Below are 18,111 nucleotides of genomic sequence, written 5' to 3'. Positions count from 1 at the left end.
TTACAAAGCAGATCAACCACCAGTGCAGTTGCTCCAGTTATCACAGGTAATGAATAGAGGGGCCCTGCCCTCAGCCAGGGGGGGAAAGGGATAATCGAGTATATTGGACTGTGTGAATTCGATGGCCTGGCACATCAGAACCACTGAAATATAAGGCACTGGTGGATACTGGTGCACAGTGCACTCTGATGCCCTCGAGTCATGAAGGGACAGAATCAATCCATATTTCCGGGGTGACTGGAGGCTCTCAAGAATTGACTGTGTTGGAGGCCGAGATAAGCCTCACTGGCAAGGACTGGCAAAAACATCCTATGATGTAACTGGCCCAGGGGCTCCATGTATACTAGGTATCAATTACCTCAGAAGGGGGCATTTCAAGTATCCTAAGGGGTATCGATGGGCCTTTGGGATAGCTGCTGTGGACACAGACAACATTAAGCAGCTGTCTGTTTTGCCTGGCCTATCAGAAGATCCGTCTGTTGTGGGGTTGCTGCAAGTAAAAGAGCAACAGGTACCGATTGCCACAAAAACGGTGCACAGACGGCAGTACCGCACCAACAGGAATTCCTTGCTCCCCATTCATAAGTTGATTCGTCAACTAGAGGATCAGGGAGTGATCAGCAAAACTCACTCACCCTTTAACAGCCCCATATGGCCAGTACGTAAAGCCAGTGGAGAATGGAGACTGACGGTGGATTACTGTGGCCTGAATGAAGTCACACCCTCACTGAGTGCTGCTGTGCCGGACATGTTAGAGCTCCAATATGAACTAGAGTCAAAGGCAGCCAATGGTATGCCACCATTGACATTGCTAAAGCCTTCTTTTCCATTCCTGTGGCCGAAGAATGTAGGCCACAGTTTGCTTTCACATGGAGGGGCGTTCAGTATACTTGGAACCATTTGCCCGAGGGGTGGAAACACAACCCAACCATTTGCCATGGGTTGATCCAAACTGTACTGGAACAAGGCAGTGCTCCTGAGCACCTGTAGTACATTGATGATATCGTTGTGTGGGGCGATACAGCAGAAGAAGTCTTCACGAAAGGAAAGCGAATAATCCAAATTCTTCTGTGTGCTGATTTTGCTATTAAGCGGAGCAAAGTGAAAGGACCTGCTCAGGAGATTCAGTTCCTAGGTATAAAGTGGCAAGATGGCCGTCGTCACATCCCAACAGATGTGATTGACAAAATCAGTGCCATGTCTCCACCCACTAATAAGAAAGAGACACAATCGTTCCTGGGTGTAGTAGGTTTTTGGAGAATGCATGTTCCAAACTATAGCCTCATTGTAAGTCCCCTTTATCATGTGACGCGAATGAAGAATGAGTTTACATAGGGCCCGGAGCAGCAGCAGGCTTTTGAACAGATTAAACAGGAAATAGCCCGTGCCGTGGCCCTAGGGCCAGTACGAATGGAACAGGATATAAAGAACATCCTCTACACTGCTGCTGGAGAGAAAGGCCCCACTTGGAGTTTATGGCAAAGAGCCTCAGGAGAGACCTGAGGCCGACCCCTGGGATTCTGGAGTCGAGCCTACAGGGGGTCAGAAGAGGGTTACACTCCAACTGAAAAGGAGATCTTAGCCTTAGCATATGAGCGGGTTCGGGCTGCTTCTGAAGTAATTGGTACTGAAACACAGCTCCTTCTGGCACCTCGACTGCCAGTGCTGAACTGGATGTTTAAGGGAAAGGTTCCCTCCACCCATCATGCAACTGATGCCACTTGGAGTAAGTGGATTGCACTGATTACACAACGAGCACGGATGGGGAATCTCAGCCGTCCAGGAATCCTAGAGATGATCATGGACTGGCCTGAAGGTAAAAAGTTTGGAACATCACCAGGAGAAGAAGTAGCACGTGCAAAAGAGGCCCCACCATATAATGAACTACCAGAAATGAAAAGAAATATGCCCTGTTCACAGATGGATCATGTCGTATTGTGGGAAAGCATCACAGATGGAAAGCCGCTGTGTGGAGCCCCACACGACAAGTTGCAGAGGCCACTGAAGGAAAAGGAGAATCGAGCCAATTTGCAGAGATAAAGGCTGTTCAACTGGCCTTGGATGTTGCTGAACGGGAGAGGTGGCCAATGCTTTATCTTTACACTGACTCATGGATGGTGGCAAATGCTCTATGGGGATGGTTACAGCAGTGGGAGCAAAATAACTGGCAAAGAAAGAGTAAACCTATTTGGGCTGCTGAGCTGTGGAAAGATAATTGCTGCCCGAATAAAGAATATGGTTGTAAAGGTGCGCCATGTAGATGCTCATGTGCCCAAGAGTCGGGCTACTGAAGAACAGCAAAATAACCATCAGGTAGACCGTGCTGCCAAAACTGAGCTGGCTCAAATAGACCTGGACTGGCAGTACTATTTTCTCCCTGAGCTCGTTGCCGCTGTTTTGTTGTTAGGCCCATCTCCCTACCTTTTCACTACCTCTTTTCCCCCTTTCCTGGTTCACGGGTTCGTTTGTCCCTCCACCCCCTTAGTCACAGCACCGGGCTGCACCGGGCTGGAGCCGTGACACCACGCCAGTGCCTCAAAGTCCCGTTTGACAGCCCACAGGCTTCTCTCGGCGACTTCATGGCTGCCGGCCTGAACTACCAGTCAGCAGTCATAATCAGAGGGACGAAACAGACCAGGGAGTGTGAGCCGCCGTGCCTCAGGGCCTCCCCCCCTTCCCCAGCAGATCTTGCTGTGGTGTTTTGCTGCCCTTTTCCCTTTCTGAGAAGGCCTCCTTGGTGCGAGCCTCCTCTATGAAGGTGATGCGCCCAGGATCTTTGCAGAACTGGCCCAGCTGAGGATTCCCAGTGTGCTCTGGATGCTTCCCAGCATGCTGCAGCACTCACCGGTCCTCCCTGTTTACTCTGGGGGACGCTGCGTTACTTCGCAGGGACGTAGGTTCCTACTCAAAATGTGTTCTCTCCCCTGGGGCATGGCTGTCTCTGGACACTTCACAGCCACGGATGCCTCTTTTATCCCTGACCTAGCACCCTTCCTCCTCCCTGGGAACATGCCCCCAATCCCCGTACAGCAGCGCTCTCCTGCACCAATGCCTTTAGTGCTGCCACTGTCCCGAACCCACTGCCACCACAATGACACAGGCTGTAGGAATGATGATTTTATTAATTTCCTGACTGCTAGAAAATGGAGGTTATGATCTTGGAGAGTTCATATGTGTGAAGGAGGAATTATTCTCTGTAGTCTTCGGAAGAGGCCCTTTTTGCATCAGCACTGTGTCACAGCTCTTGGTGGATTTGAGCTCGTGTATTATTTATCGTTTCTTTACTTTATAATTAGGATAACTGTTCCTGTGCTGTTGCAGTTGAGTTCCTCTGCCTGAATGTTGCTCATGCCCCTGTGTTTGCCCTGGGTGGATTTTCTGCATGGTGCAGTGTGGTTCTGCTGCCTGTCTCAGCCCGCTGCCTGCAGGGAGAGTTGCTCAGAGTGCAGCTCTGCAGTGAGCCAACTGCTCCTTTTAGAAAAGCTGAAGAAGCTATAAGTTGCATCTCTGTATGTATGTCATGGGGAAGCACGCAGTCCCAATGAACATAGATTGCTCCTTTTTAAACTGTCCTAAATCTTTCTCATTTTACAGTAATTAAGAAGTAGGAGCCTGGGGGATTGGATATGAAACATAAGATCTGGGTATTGGTCTTTGTTTCCTCTGGGACAGACCACTATGTGACAAGCTCAAATCCCTTCTAAGATTGCTCCCTGGACTTCCCTTTTGACAAATCTCACATGGCAGCTAATTTTTCCTCCCCTCTCCCCCACTGCCCTTTCTCCAGGCCATGTTTCATCCTTTGGGTGGGAGGGAGAGTTTCTGAGATGCTTTGCAGCAGCTCCCTGAGGAGACAGACAACACCCACTCCTGCTTGCAAGTTAATAATAATAAGTATTTGCTGATGAACTCACACTGGGCAAATTTGGTGTTTCATGGAAAAATCCCCAGCAACGGCTAGCAAGCCTAAGTTATTCATAACATAAGGCTGGGTGGCTAAATCTTCACTTCCTAGGGACAGGCTGGAATTACACTTGCTGCATGCTGAGCGGCCTTTCTCCTGTGCAGAATTATATGCTGGCAGCAGGAGGATTTGCAGCTCTAGCGAAGACTGGGATTTATTGCGCTATCTGTTGCAAGGGGTTACTTTGCAGGAATGGTTGGTTTCTCTTCATCTTCTCTTTTTGGAATAAAGACATCGTGATACAATAAACTATATGGAAAATCATATCTTTGTACTCATCAGAGAGCTGGTAGCCCTATGAATATATTCTCTGGCATAAATCTACTATCAGTGTCAGTTGAGTGGTTTTTCCCTCTTGCCTAGAGTTGAACGTGCATTTCTAATTCATTTCCATATGGCACTAACAGTTCTTATTGTAGATTCTAATTTCTTTCCCTGGTCAGTAAATTCTAAGCCTTTCCTAGATGGGTAGATTATGCTGGAGTACATTTGGGTACAGTTTAGATGCCTGACTAGAGAAAGTGTCATTTAAATGTTATTTTCTTTCACAGTATTTTCATTTGACAGAATGCCAATAATAGTGCCTGCATATTGAATAAAGAGTATAAAATCCATAGCTATCTCTAGATCATATGTAAAGTATGTTGGCAGACAGACATCCTTGTCTTCACACTCCCACATGACTGTTTTCTATATGCCTTAAATATGGATTTCTATGAGCTTTGAAGAGTTTTCTGTAGTTCTAAACTATGGAAGAGGTTCTTCCCAGGAGAAGGCAGTAATGTACGTGGGTCCCATTTCCTGACTGCAAAATGGTTGACTTGGTGAAAATCAGTTTTTCCTATCAGTGTTGCAGCTTGATGTAGGACTTAAGTAGGTAACAAATGCAAAGCAGAGTTTCCTGCATGACTATACTTTAAGTTTTAAAAGAAGGCTACTGCCGCTTTTGATGTTGTTTGAGTGAAAGAAAGGAATTACTCGGAAGACTGAGGTCACTTCCAACAAAACCTCCTTCTGTTCCTGTTGCAGTTGCATCATTCTGCAACCTACTATTTTGATGTCAGATGCAAGTGATGTTTTCCTGCCTTCTAAAAAAAGTCCTTCATATTTTCAAATATACCTTCTTGCTGTAAAGCTGCTTATTTAATAGCATGTAAGTAGTAAATGTCCACATGATGTTCTGATGTGGAATACTGACGACAAAAAATCACGAAACCACAACACTATTGTTTGAATGAGAATTATGATACCTTTCCTGAGAGGGGTTAGTATTTCCCAATTGTAGTATTTTCTACACCTTGAACTAACCACATCTGTTCTGTCTGATGAGACATCCTGACTTTCACAAGTTCTACAGGAATAATAAAAATAATGATAAAAACTTTTAGGCAAGACCAAACCTTGTTTTCATGTTCTTCTTTTCCTTTTTGGACAAAGGTTCATAAATACCTTGATTCTCATAAAATTGTCTTCTCGAGTTAAAAAGCTGTTTTTTTTTTTTTTCCTGCTTGCATCGTACTGCTGTCCAGAAGGCCTTTTAGATAAGAGCTTCAGTGAGTCTTTGTGGTGAAGCTGGGAGGTGAAGTACAAAAAACGACAAGGAGGTGATATGGGAAAACCAGCCTATCTTCACCAAGGGCAAATTCTGGATGTCCCTGTTCGTTGCAGGGGAGTTGGCCTAGATGATCTTTAAAGGTCCCTTCCAACTCTTAAGATTCTGTGATTCTGTGAAATTCGTTTCTTTTCCCTTCTCTTTAAAAAGATCTGTAGAAATTCTTCAAATATTTGTATAATATTAGATGCTGACACTCTTTAAGTTCATTTGCACTTGCAGCCCAGAAGGCCAACTATATCTTTCTAGAAATGCATGACCAGCAGGTTGAGGGAGATGATTCTACCCCTTTACTCTGCTCTCATGAGACCCTGCCAGGTGTACCGCACCCAGTTCTGGAGTCCCCAACATAAGAAGGACATGGAGCTGTTGGAGCAGGTCCAGACGGGGCCATAAAGATGATCAGAGGGCTGGAAAACCGCTCCTACGTGGACAAGCTGAGAGAGCTGGGGCTCTAGGGGGGACCTTATAGTGGCCTTCCAGTACCTGAAGGGTTCTGGGCATTCTTGGGTAGCCCAGGACTGGGGAGAGACTTCTTATAAGGGCACATAGTGACAGGAGGAGGGAAAATGGTTTTAAACTGGAAGAGGATAGATTTAGATTAGATATTAGGAAGAAATTCTTAAACTGTGCGGGTGGTGAGACACAGGAACAGGTTGCCCAGTGAGGTTATGGATGCCCCCTCCCTGGAAGCATTCAAGGCCAGGCTGGATGGAGCTTTGAGCAATCTGGTCTAGAGGGAGGTGTCCCTACCTATAGCAGGGGGGTTGGAACTGCATGATCTTAAGGGTCCCTTCCAACACAAACCATTCTATGATTCTATGATTTATCTAATGGTCAGCTGCAAATACTCCTATGGGATATATTTGGACATGGGGGATAAATAGGGGAAAAGGAAAATAATTTTCTTTTTCCTTTTGTGTATTGCTAAAAGCTTATTCCTTCTGCCTGCTGAAGAAGTTTACCTGCTGTATTCCTCACGTTTTCTAAAAGTCCTTTTGGCATTTGTTCAGTATTATCATAGTTTACCCAAGAGTATATATATTGCTTTCTCTTTAGTGTATTTTTCAGTAGGAGATCTTTGGGATTGGAGGAATTGGTCTTGGGAGAGGGAACCAAAAGGAGGATCATACAGCACTTGTTTTGCATCTGCACATTAGATTAGACCCACAGTTCTAGTGTGTGGGAGTCTTGGCAGTTCTTGGGACTGAATTTGTTCTTCCCAGTCTGGTAGGCTGCAGATTGCCAGAGCCAAGATGAAAAAAAAGGATTGAGTCTCATACTCTCATAGTTCCTCTAAGGAGCACCATCCGCCCACAGATCCTGGAGCTACTCTGCAAGGTCTGAGTTATATAGTTATTCCTTGTTCAAAAGACGAAGGACAAGCAGCTGAGTGGAGAACTAAACTTGAAGTCATAATTCTCTGTCACTGTTAAATTTGGTTTTAACAAGATTAAAAATGAAACCACACCTTCTATGTTTCCATTCCTTTCTTTCCACTACAAGACCAGAGAATTCAACGTGACCTGGAGTGGAAGGTTGTTGGACTCGTACTGTATGTCATCTTGTTGCCTCCTTGGGTATTTAGAAAGTTTTGTGTTTTAGTCTCTGTTCTTGTATAAAAAAAAAGCTGTTTCTTGCAGCTTTGCACTGTTGGGGGACTTTTTTTTTTTTTTTAGTAGCTCCTGCCCAAACATTTCAAAATCAAGCACAAGCAATCACAGTCTTTCTCTTCACTCAAAACCATAACATTTTTTTGACAAGAGGTGCCTTTAAAGAAATGCCTCTTAATTTACGGTGGGTTGCTTTGTACTTTGTTTCTATAACCTATCACATTACATTTCCTGTGTGTTAAGTATGTATGTGTTATGAGCTCTTAAAAAATACCCCAGAAGAAAGGATTTCAGTAAATGAATAAAACATTCTTGGGTAGCCCAAGTGAAAGTTTAATAGCTTGTCTGTTGGGACTTTCAAATAATACAATAATGATGACCATGTAAATGTATAGATAGATGAATAACTTCAGTGAGGAGCTTGTTACAACGCTGCATACTGCATCTGAAGGGAAATCAGACTCTAAAAGTGCTGCCTGATGAGAAAGTCCAATTCTTCCAGTGCCAACCCTGAAATTATACCTAAAAATATACAAATTGTTTCTGCATACATGTGTACAAAACTGAAACACATTCACAAACACACGCTCTGTGTACGTACACATGAACATAGGTCTGTGTGTATCGTATATTGTTTCTATGTGGAACTTACTGCTTCCGGATCTTGGTTATACTGAACCACTAAAACCTTATAGACTGCTGACATAAGTGGATTTACAGTTGTGCATTTGGGATTAGGTTTTGGCCCTGGCTTTCTCTAAAAAGAAATAGATAAATGCAGTGAGCGTAAAGTTGTCCCATGATATTGCCTGGAATAAACACAGCTTTCTCATAATGCATAGATTTGTAAATGTCTATTCTGGTACCTGTCTGCCACTGCAGAGTCTGTATCTGAAGGTAGAGTTATTTGTGGCAGTTTTCTTTGCTTGTGGTATTTTTCAGGAGAGATGATTTCTGATTACAAAGGATCTGGAAACCTGATGTTGATGGCTATGAGAGAAAAAAACTCTTGGGCTGAGCTGTGGTGTGGACAGAAGAACTATACTGCTGAATGAGACACAAATGGAATACTATACCTTTTTGTACCCCAAATTGACCTGTTTCTGAGAAATGCTGAGTTGCAATCAAATACACTCTGGGTGTATTCAGACAGGGAAGTGCCACTTGTGCTTCCATGGGGTTTTGCCTCGTTAGCTGGGAATGCAAGTCCAGGAGGTGGTAGAATCTTAGATGTTTATTTTCTTGATGAGAAGTTCTTTACTTGTGGTTATTAAAATAGAAAATAAAAAGGAAACAAGGGCAGGGGGAGCTGCATGTACAAATAAGTGTGTTGAAAGATGTGTGCCTTGACAAACATTTGGGAAAGCTATCAAACTGATTAATATGCTAAGAAATGGGATATAGACTGTGGGATCAGGAAGTTAAGTGTTTTGTGTGAACGTTTTAACATCAGTGCAATAAATTGATTGTCATTAGTACTTAAAAATGCAATAGTAATTCAGTTATATTGGAAGTGATAACTAACATGAATTCTTATTCCAAAACTTGTCTGCAATTTATTAATCTCCTAAGGGATGCTGAAATCATGTCGGAAATTTAAATTAACTCCTGTCATTATTGACAACTTTTCCTATCCTTTTCCACTCTATATTCTAGCTTGGAGAAAACTGCATTTTCAAGCAGCTTTTAAATAACAGTGAGAACCACGCATGTGTGCAGTGGGTCTTTTAATAATTGCCTTTTGCAATTGATTTCTGCGATTTTCATGAGTGAAGGTACTTTGTAACAAGGGAGCTTATTCATACTGCCTCACTTTAAGCATCTGACAGGTTTCCTCAGGCTCCTTTCCCTTTCTTTCAGTGGAAAGCCATCAGTGGGAGCCTCACTCAGATCTTCTGCAGCACCCTCCAGCAATCTTCGCCAGTCTCTGCTTCCCCTATCTCTGTATCATAGAATGACCTGGGTTGAGAAGGCCCACAGTGCTCACCTAGTTTCAACCCCCCTGCTATGTGCAGGGTCGCCAGCCACCAGAGCAGGCTGCCCAGAGCCACATCCAGCCTGGCCTTGAATGCCTCCAGGGATGGGGCATCCACAGCCTCCTTGGGCAACCTGTTCCAGTGTGTCACCATCCTCTGAGTGAAAAACAGGTACCCCAAATGAGGCACTGGGACTAATATGCAATTGGATTGTATGTCCAAATCTTCCTCAAATGTCTGCTTGTTGATTGCAGTGTTATACTTTGGCCTTTGATTCACCTTTTGAGAGCAATGGAAGGGCTCTTGCTGCTTTGAGGTGGTGAAATGGGACCACGTGTGGATTAAGACAGGCTGCTGGCAATGAAACCATTTCTGATTTGTGGCAAAATTCTGCCTGGAGCTTACAGAGCTTACAGAGTGAAATGAGTGCAGGCAGGAATTCACTCTGAGCAAGAATGTCTTCAGGCTCAGTTCGCAGCAGGACAGGCAGTAGGTTGGATAACCTTTTTCCGAGGTTGGGATGATGCTGGAATAAATAACTAATGGAGTGTTTATGGAATGCATTCAGCATTCACCAGTTGAAAACTGTTCTGCCCTTTCTTCATTTACTGCACGTTACCACATGTACTGGGTGGATACTAGTGATGGTAATTACAAATACCTTGTAGTACATAAGCAAAAGTGGACTTAAGTCTGATGTGCTATCTGGCTGTGACATTTATTGACCTGAGTCTTTACCTGGAAATTTTGTTGAGCAGTTATATTCACTGTGTTTTGTGTGTTTTCAGTATCTGGGTATGCATGTGCATGTGTATATGCAGTTACATTTAAATAGCCATAGTTCTTCCTTAATTTTGATTTTTGTTAGTTTTGTAGGTGTCAGTAATGGTTGACTCTCATTTTTATGTACTACCTTTTCTTGATTTCTCAGATTTTACTATGTGATCTTTAGCTGGCCATATAAATCCTGATAACCTTGACTGTCACAGTGCTACATAGACAGTGAGAATCCTGTTCTTTCCAAAGTTTGGGACTAAAAAGAAGTCTTCCAATGTGCTATAAAAGCAATCAAGTTTAGATTTAATTGAAACTATTGGTAAATATAAACAATAATTTCAGAATGTGATTCATCATCTTATATGAACTTATTCAAATGTGTGTCTGATTTTATTCTTTTTCCACTGTGGTTTTTATGTTATCTACATGTACGTACAGATGTGGTTGGATTCCATAGGAATTTTTTTATCTTAAAAAAGTGTATACATATCCATGTATATATTTGTATGTATGTGTGCATGCATATGTATGCATACACACAGACAAAAAATATAATGAAAAATTGTTGCTTGTGTGTGCATATATTGTTCTCCCTTTCTGTTTTGTTAAATTTGTGATAACTAGTTCTTTATTCAGTACAGTTTTTACCTCTCAGTCACTCACCTTCCTTTTTCTCTCTCTGTTACAGTGTGAAAGGATGATGTGATGGAGATGAACATGGGCCACTGGTCAGGAACACGGCCCCCTCCACCTTGCCTTGCCCTTCTAGTTGCCAAGCTCCTGGCCTCTCTCTTCCAGGTAGCACACGGAGCCGCTCCGCTTGGCTTTCACTTCACACATTCCACTTACAATGCAACTGTGTATGAGAATTCAGCAGCCAGGACCTACGTCAACAGTCAAACGAGAATGGGCATTACCTTGTCCGACCTTTCTTGGGATATCAAGTACAGAATAGTGTCTGGTGATGATGAAGGCTTTTTTAAAGCAGAGGAAGTTGTCATTGCTGACTTTTGCTTCCTGAGAATAAGGACTAAAGGTGGAAATTCTGCCATATTAAACAGAGAAATCCAGGACAACTATTTATTGATAGTGAAAGGGTCTGTCAGAGGAGAGGAATTGGAAGCGTGGACAAAAGTGAACATCCAGGTTTTGGATATGAATGATTTAAGACCTTTGTTTTCACCAACCACCTACTCTGTCACAATAGCAGAAAGCACTCCATTAAGGACTAGCATTGCACAGGTGACTGCAACAGATGCGGATATTGGGTCCAATGGTGAATTTTATTATTATTTCAAAAGCAAAGTTGATCTCTTCTCAGTACATCCTACGAGTGGTGTTATCTCCTTAAGTGGCCGGTTAAACTATGATGAAAAAAACAGGTATGATCTTGAGATTTTGGCTGTGGACCGTGGGATGAAACTTTATGGAAATAATGGTGTAAGCAGTACAGCTAAGCTTTATGTTCACATTGAACGCATAAATGAACATGCTCCAACAATAAGTGTAGTAACGCATATTCCCTTCCCATCAGACAAGGAGCCTACCTATGCAGTCGTTAACATCGATGATCTAGATGAAGGAGCCAATGGAGAAATTGAATCTGTTTCGATTGTGGCTGGAGATCCGCTAGAGCAGTTCTTTCTGATTAAAGAAGGCAAATGGATGAATGAGTACAAAATTAAAGAAAGAAAGCCTATTGACTGGGACAGCTTCCCCTATGGTTACAATCTGACTCTCCAAGCAAAAGACAAAGGATCTCCTCAGAAATTTTCTGCAGTCAAACTGGTCCACATTGCTAGTCCCAAGAAAGAAACTATCCCCTTGAAGTTTGAAAAGGAAGCATATGATGTTTCAATCAGTGAATTTTCACCTCCAGGTGTGGTGGTTGCAGTCGTTAAGCTGATGCCTGAGCCACTGGGTGTGGAATACAGAATATCTCCTAGTGAGGGTGCTGAGAATTTTAAGATCAATCCCATCACAGGCCTCATTACTACTGCTCGTTCTTTAAAAATCATTGAGAAGGACCTTTATGAGTTAGAAGTGTGTACCAACAAAGGTGATGATTTAAAAGCACAAGTTACCATCAGGCTAGAAGATGCCAATGATCACACACCGGAATTCCAGCAGCCTTCGTACAGCTCATTCGTCAATGAAAGTGTCCCCGTGGGGTTTAGCGTTTTGGCAGTTTCAGCAGTCGATAAAGACAGGGGAGAAAATGGATACATAACATACAGCATTGCCAGTCTGAACTCACTGCCATTTATAATAAATCAATTTACAGGTGTCATCAGCACATCTGAAGAACTGGATTTTGAGTCTTCACCGGAAAGCTACAGGTTCATTGTGAGGGCTTCCGACTGGGGTTCTCCCTACCGGCATGAAAGCGAGGTGAATGTTACCATATACATAGGTAATGTCAATGATAATAAACCCCTCTTTGAAAAAGTGGCATGCCAGGGAGTGATTTCATCTGACTTTCCTGTCGGTGGTCACATTACTGCTGTTTCTGCTATAGACATAGATGAGTTAGAGCTCGTAAAGTACAAAATAATCTCTGGAAATGAGCTTGGCATTTTTTATTTAAATCCTGATTCTGGTGTCCTGCAACTTAAAAAATCTCTTATTAATTCTGGCATAAAGAACAGCAACTTTGGCCTTAAGATAACAGCCACTGATGGAGAGAACTTTGCTGATGCTATGTTTGTTAATATTTCAGTAGTTCATGGGAAAGTATCGTCAAAGACATTTAGCTGTAGAGAGACAAGAGTTGCACAAAGGCTAGCAGAAAAGTTGCTCAAAAAGGCAAAAGCAAACGTGAAGTTGAATTTAGAAGATGGTTTTCTCGATTATTATTCGGTGAACAGGCAGGCACCGCATTTTGACAAAACCTTCCCAACTGATGTGATGGTTTCGGAGGATCTGCCAGTTGGTGCCACCATCCTGAGGATAAAAGCCTATGATGCAGACTCAGGCTTTAATGGAAGGGTAGTTTATACAATTTCTGATGGTAATGCAGATAGTCGCTTCAACATTGACATAGAGACAGGAGTACTAAAAGTTCTTATGCCATTGGACCGTGAGAAAACAGATCTCTACATCCTTAATATTACAATTTATGATTTAGGTAACCCACAGAAATCTGCGTGGAGACTGTTGACTGTCACTGTAGGGGATGCAAATGATAACAAGCCAATTTTTTTACAAGACAGTTACTCAGTTAACATTTTAGAAAGTACAAGTATTAGTACAGAAATTATACAAGTAGAAGCCAGAGACAAAGACCTTGGGTCCAACGGTGAAGTGACTTACTCAGTTCTGACAGACACCCAGCAGTTTGCCATCAACAGTTCTACGGGAGTGGTGTATGTGGCTGATCAACTAGATCGGGAAACAAAAGCAAATTACACCCTAAAAATTGAAGCTAGGGATAAAGCAGAGAGCGGCCATCAGCAGTTTTCTGTTGTGCCTCTGAAGGTTTTTTTGGATGATGTCAATGATTGTTCTCCAGCCTTCATCCCATCCAGTTACAATGTGAAGGTGCTTGAGGACCTGCCAGTTGGCACTGTCATAGCTTGGTTGGAAACCCATGATCCAGATCTTGGCTTGGGAGGTCAGGTCCGATACTCTCTGGTGAATGATTACAACGGGCGTTTTGAGATAGACAAAGCCAGTGGTGCTATCCGTTTGAGTAAAGAGCTGGATTATGAAAAGCAGCAGTTCTACAACCTGACTGTGCGCGCCAAGGATAAGGGACGCCCAGTTTCTCTCTCTTCTGTTTCTTTTGTGGAAGTGGAAGTGGTGGATGTTAATGAAAATCTCTATGCTCCTTATTTTCCTGACTTTGCTGTCATTGGATCTGTAAAGGAAAACTCCCGCATTGGTACAAGTGTTTTGCAAGTTGTTGCTCGAGATGAGGACTCTGGAAGGGATGGGGAGATCCAGTATTCCATCAGGGATGGCAGTGGACTGGGGAGATTCAGCATAGATGAAGAGACTGGTGAGTTTTGTTTCTAATGTCATTTTCCTTCTATGGAGATTTTTGCAAAAGGAAAGCTTAAGCATAATTATTTTCTACTCAGAACAAGAGATTCATGTCTTCTTAACAGGAAAGATAAAGTTATAAATAAGAATATTCCGGGCACAGCAATGACATGATTTAATTATCTGCTTACATTCATCATTCTGTGGGTGTGAAATAATGGACATTGCTTTTCAGTAGCTGTGTAATGACTCCATTTAAAAAGCAGTGATAGTTCCATAAGGTCTTTTTTGCAACACGGTATTATCTATTGATCGTTCTAAGGTGCTCAGGTTACCTCAACAGAGTCACAACACTCATGAACTTGAATGCGGTGTTAAACCCAATGGAAGGAAGGAAGAGGCAAGAAATAAGACTGGCTTCACTGACTTGTTGTTGATGAGGGTAATTTTTTATGGGACTGAGCAGACTGGAATGAGATGCCATTCTGCATCATGTACTGTACTGTAGCACATGGTCCTCGTCAGTGTAGGCATGCTTGTGTAAAGGCAGAAATACAGGGTAAGATATGCTCAGCATGTGGTGACAGTAGCATTGACATTAAGATATTAAACTTCACTTCTACTATATCCTGTAGAAAAATGTAGGAAACACGAAATATAAAAGACCATCTGATAAAACACAGCTAACAAGCTGGCTGTTTAAATGTTTGATAGCTGTTGAGAGCAACAGTGCAGCTGTGATACTAGAAGAAGTAATATTAGAAAATTTAGTCAACAGTTTCAAAAATTATATTAAAGATGTTGACTCTGTGGGCTTACTGTGGTTTAAGCAGACTTTGTATGTATGTCTTATTTTGCTGAAGCTCTTACTTGTGAATGTAGTATTAAAGCATAAGATTAACATGTATGTTTTGACAAATTCAAACTGTTTAATCAAATGACAACTTTCTAAACTGAACGTTATGAAAAACAGATGACATTACAAATGCAAATGGATCTTGTCTGAACATAAGCAGTGAAAAATATTTTCATTCTATTTGTGCTGTAGCCTCTGAGCTGCGACTGTGCAAAGATGATAGTCAAAGAAACATTAAAGTTAAATGTCAGAAGTCAAGAGGACACCTCGTCTAATTACCAGAAATTTTAAGAACTCACATATGCGAAGGTGCTAATAGAAATTGCACATGCGTGGGAGATGTTATTTAGGCAGTTGAACATGAATTTCAGTTTTTGAAAATGTTGGCCTGCATTATTGAGTAGCATGAAGCTCAGCAATAGGATATTGTTGCATCGGATACCGATGAGTGTGGCTCTTCTCAGCGAACCTGGCCTATCCCGGCTCAGGGGCCAATAACAGCACAACCAGACTCAATGTGGCATGCTGGAAAATGGCAATTTCATTGCATCCTACACTTCTACTTATAGTGTCTCTACTTTGTTACCGCCTCTCTTGGGTGTCACCTACTCTTATCTACTACTGACGTGCCGGGGAAGGTTCTGTCCCGTAACATTCCGAAGGTTTCCGAACGCCTACATCTCCCCCTCCCCATGGCAGGAAAGCCTTGCCCCGTTACATCCCATATAGCTCGCAACACCTATAAGTTATAGTTTATCTGCAAACATTTCTGGATACAATTTATAAAGCAGGGTACAGAAGCTACGATTATAAGTACAGCGATTAAGGCTAAACCAAGTCCTTTAACTATGGGAATCAGCCAGGAGCCCCAGTTCCCGAACAATCCCCGCAGCCATTCTGCAAATGGGTCTTCTCGTATTGATATCTTCTCGGCATGTAACTTCAACCATTGTAGTTTCTTGTGCACGGACTCCGAATGATCGCTCAAGTTGAAACAGCACATTCCTTCAACATCCTGGCATGTCCATGTTCCTGGGCTAGTAACAAAAGCCTATAGCAGCTCTGTTTTGCAGCACTGTGTGTTGTATTCCATCCACATCCATCAGCAGTTCTATCAGTAGCTGTGAAGTCACATTGGCTTGCTTTACCGACCAGCATGCTAATCGTTCGATCTCCTTTAATGCCTGTGCTGTTCTGATAGGGGCTATTACGGAGGCAAAAATACGCACCGTAGCGCCCCATAACCGGACCTCGTCCCCACAGTCCTCGGTCAGGTGCCGTATCGATCTTTTGTGCTTACCCCCCACATTCGAATTCGATATTTTAACCACTTTGAGAGATTCGGGGTCAAGATGGTAAGTCTCCCCAGATAACACGGTCCCCCAACCGCTCTGCGGGGAATTCCTTGCCAAGCCCGATCTCCACATATCAGGAACACCCCTGGGGGTAGTGCCTTACTGTCGTTCACCCATAGTGTCTCCCCCCACGTACGAGACTCTCCCAATTGGTAGGGGTACCCCCATCCGTATTATTCCCATTGTCGGGTAATGTTACAACAGCATTCCGAGTTTGCCACTTTGCATACTCTACTGCAGGGGCCGCAGGCGGTGCACTTATACAAGATGTTGTTTGTATAATTTGTGGTGTAGTTGTTAGGGTTGGGGAAGCCTACTTTTGTTCAATTCCAAGTGTACCCACAATATGGCCCTTGCCAAGAAAATGTTTTCACATCTCTTGGGTTGACGACCCTTAGCGACCGATAGGGGCTATCCTCCCCAAGGAGGTGCACTTAATCGTGGGGTTCGATAGTTGTCCGTCTACCCCAAACCCTGCAAACCCAACACATGTTTCCTGATACTTGAACTGGGTGCCATTGCTCACCCCTTCAGACCCCAATAGTTGCAACTCCGGAGGGGTCCAAGGGAGCGTCATGTTAAGGGACTGAATAAGGCACTGGGACATGCTAGCCTCCGAGTAGTAGAATTTCTTGCAGTATGTAAGATTGGTAACATATTTCTCAAATATCTTGGAGTCCCGAGAATAATTGAGCGGGATTCCAATTAGGCAAGTTCTGAAGGGTGAGGCTGCAGACTGTAAAGCTAAACAGAAATCCTGCCTTCCTGTTTGGTTAGCCCAAGTTATCCAAACATTCATGGGTTGCTGAATCAGGTGGACCGCCTCTCTTTCCTTTATCGACATTATCAAAAGAATGAGACCAAACCATGTACGTTTGTGAATGGGCTTTCTCGGAGGTATCAGCGGTTGTTTTTTCCCCAACCCCTTCCCCCAGTAGCTTCCGCCAAGCGGGAGACTCCCTTTGAGTCGAGGGGCACCCATTGAGGGCCCTCCTCCCCTACTATCGCTGGGAAGGCTGAGGGGTCCGGGACATCTCCTCCCTCTAGCAGTGCCTCCCTTATCGCTGACCAGTCAGATGTTGGCCTGCCCCTTAGCTGTGAGCCGCTCTTTGTTGCTGAGCCGCTCACCATTGGTGGTGCCAACGGAGGCACCTGTGGGCTGTTGTTATCACTGTTCCTCCCCCAATTCATGTTACTTAGAGAAGGATACAATGACTGGCGAGGATATGGAGGGGGGAATTCTCCCCCCTCTGTCTTGTTAGAACCGGTTTCACAAGGTGTTATTGCTGTGGCACAATTTGCAGCCTCCTGTTGTTTGTTCTCGCTCATCTCAGGTGCGGCTGAGCCACCGGGGGCCATCTTTTCGGTATTCGGGCACCTGCAATGAGAGCCTCCCGCATCCTCAACCCCCCCACAGGGTCCGTGTACATTCCTTACACGCTGCGAACCACCCCCGATAGATTCCCTTCTTCTTTTGCAGCCTTAAGGGCACCGAGCACGATGCCCCATGTCTTAAGCTCTGCAGCCTTCTGATCATTCATTGTGCGTTGACAAAGTGTGGCAGTAAAGGAGTCCCATTGATCTGGGATCAAAAGATCGTGCCGGGAGGCTAACTCCCCCTCCTTCTCTAAAAGTGAGAGGACTGCAGAGATATCCTTCTTAGAAGGAACAGTCTTGCTACAATATTCCTTGCAAAGATGAAGGAATACCTTAATTACGGATTCCATGGGGAACGTCAGCGACCTGCTGCCTCTTCAGGGTACCACCACCGACAGGCACACTGTCCGAGCCCAACCACCGACCGTATCACATCAGGGTCACCATTTGTTGCATCGGATACCGATGAGTGTGGCTCTTCTCAGCGAACCTGGCCTATCCCGGCTCAGGGGCCAATAACAGCACAACCAGACTCAATGTGGCATGCTGGAAAATGGCGATTTCATTCCATCCTACACTTCTACTTGTAGTATCTCT

At 43.7% G+C, this 18,111-nt stretch overlaps 2 protein-coding genes and 1 pseudogene across 10 annotated transcripts in view; 1 reads left to right on the top strand and 2 right to left on the bottom strand.

The window, feature by feature from the left end:
* FAT3 (FAT atypical cadherin 3) overlaps positions 1-18,111 on the top strand; it is a 451,950-nt gene that overhangs the window by 88,178 nt on the left and 345,661 nt on the right. For all 9 annotated transcript variants that reach the window (XM_085216394.1, XM_085216393.1, XM_085216390.1 and 6 more), the window contains one exon: positions 10,631-13,942. In XM_085216394.1, coding sequence (XP_085072520.1) covers positions 10,648-13,942 — 3,295 coding nt within the window. In that variant the 5' untranslated portion in view covers positions 10,631-10,647. The remainder of the gene's footprint in view (positions 1-10,630; positions 13,943-18,111) is intronic.
* Positions 15,522-16,327, bottom strand: LOC109365389 (endogenous retrovirus group FRD member 1, envelope). The gene is given in 3 exon segments (XM_085216794.1): positions 15,522-15,803; positions 15,806-15,828; positions 15,831-16,327. Coding segments are annotated over 3 exon segments (684 nt in total). The 5' UTR covers positions 16,210-16,327.
* On the bottom strand, positions 16,311-17,025 carry LOC146545828 (uncharacterized; annotated as a pseudogene).

Source organism: Meleagris gallopavo, chromosome 1, assembly GCF_905368555.1.
Source record: "Meleagris gallopavo chromosome 1, MGAL_WU_HG_1.1, whole genome shotgun sequence".
Classification (NCBI taxonomy): domain Eukaryota; kingdom Metazoa; phylum Chordata; class Aves; order Galliformes; family Phasianidae; genus Meleagris; species Meleagris gallopavo.
Note: the sequence above shows the minus strand (reverse complement) of the source record. Positions and strands in the feature narration are given on the sequence as shown.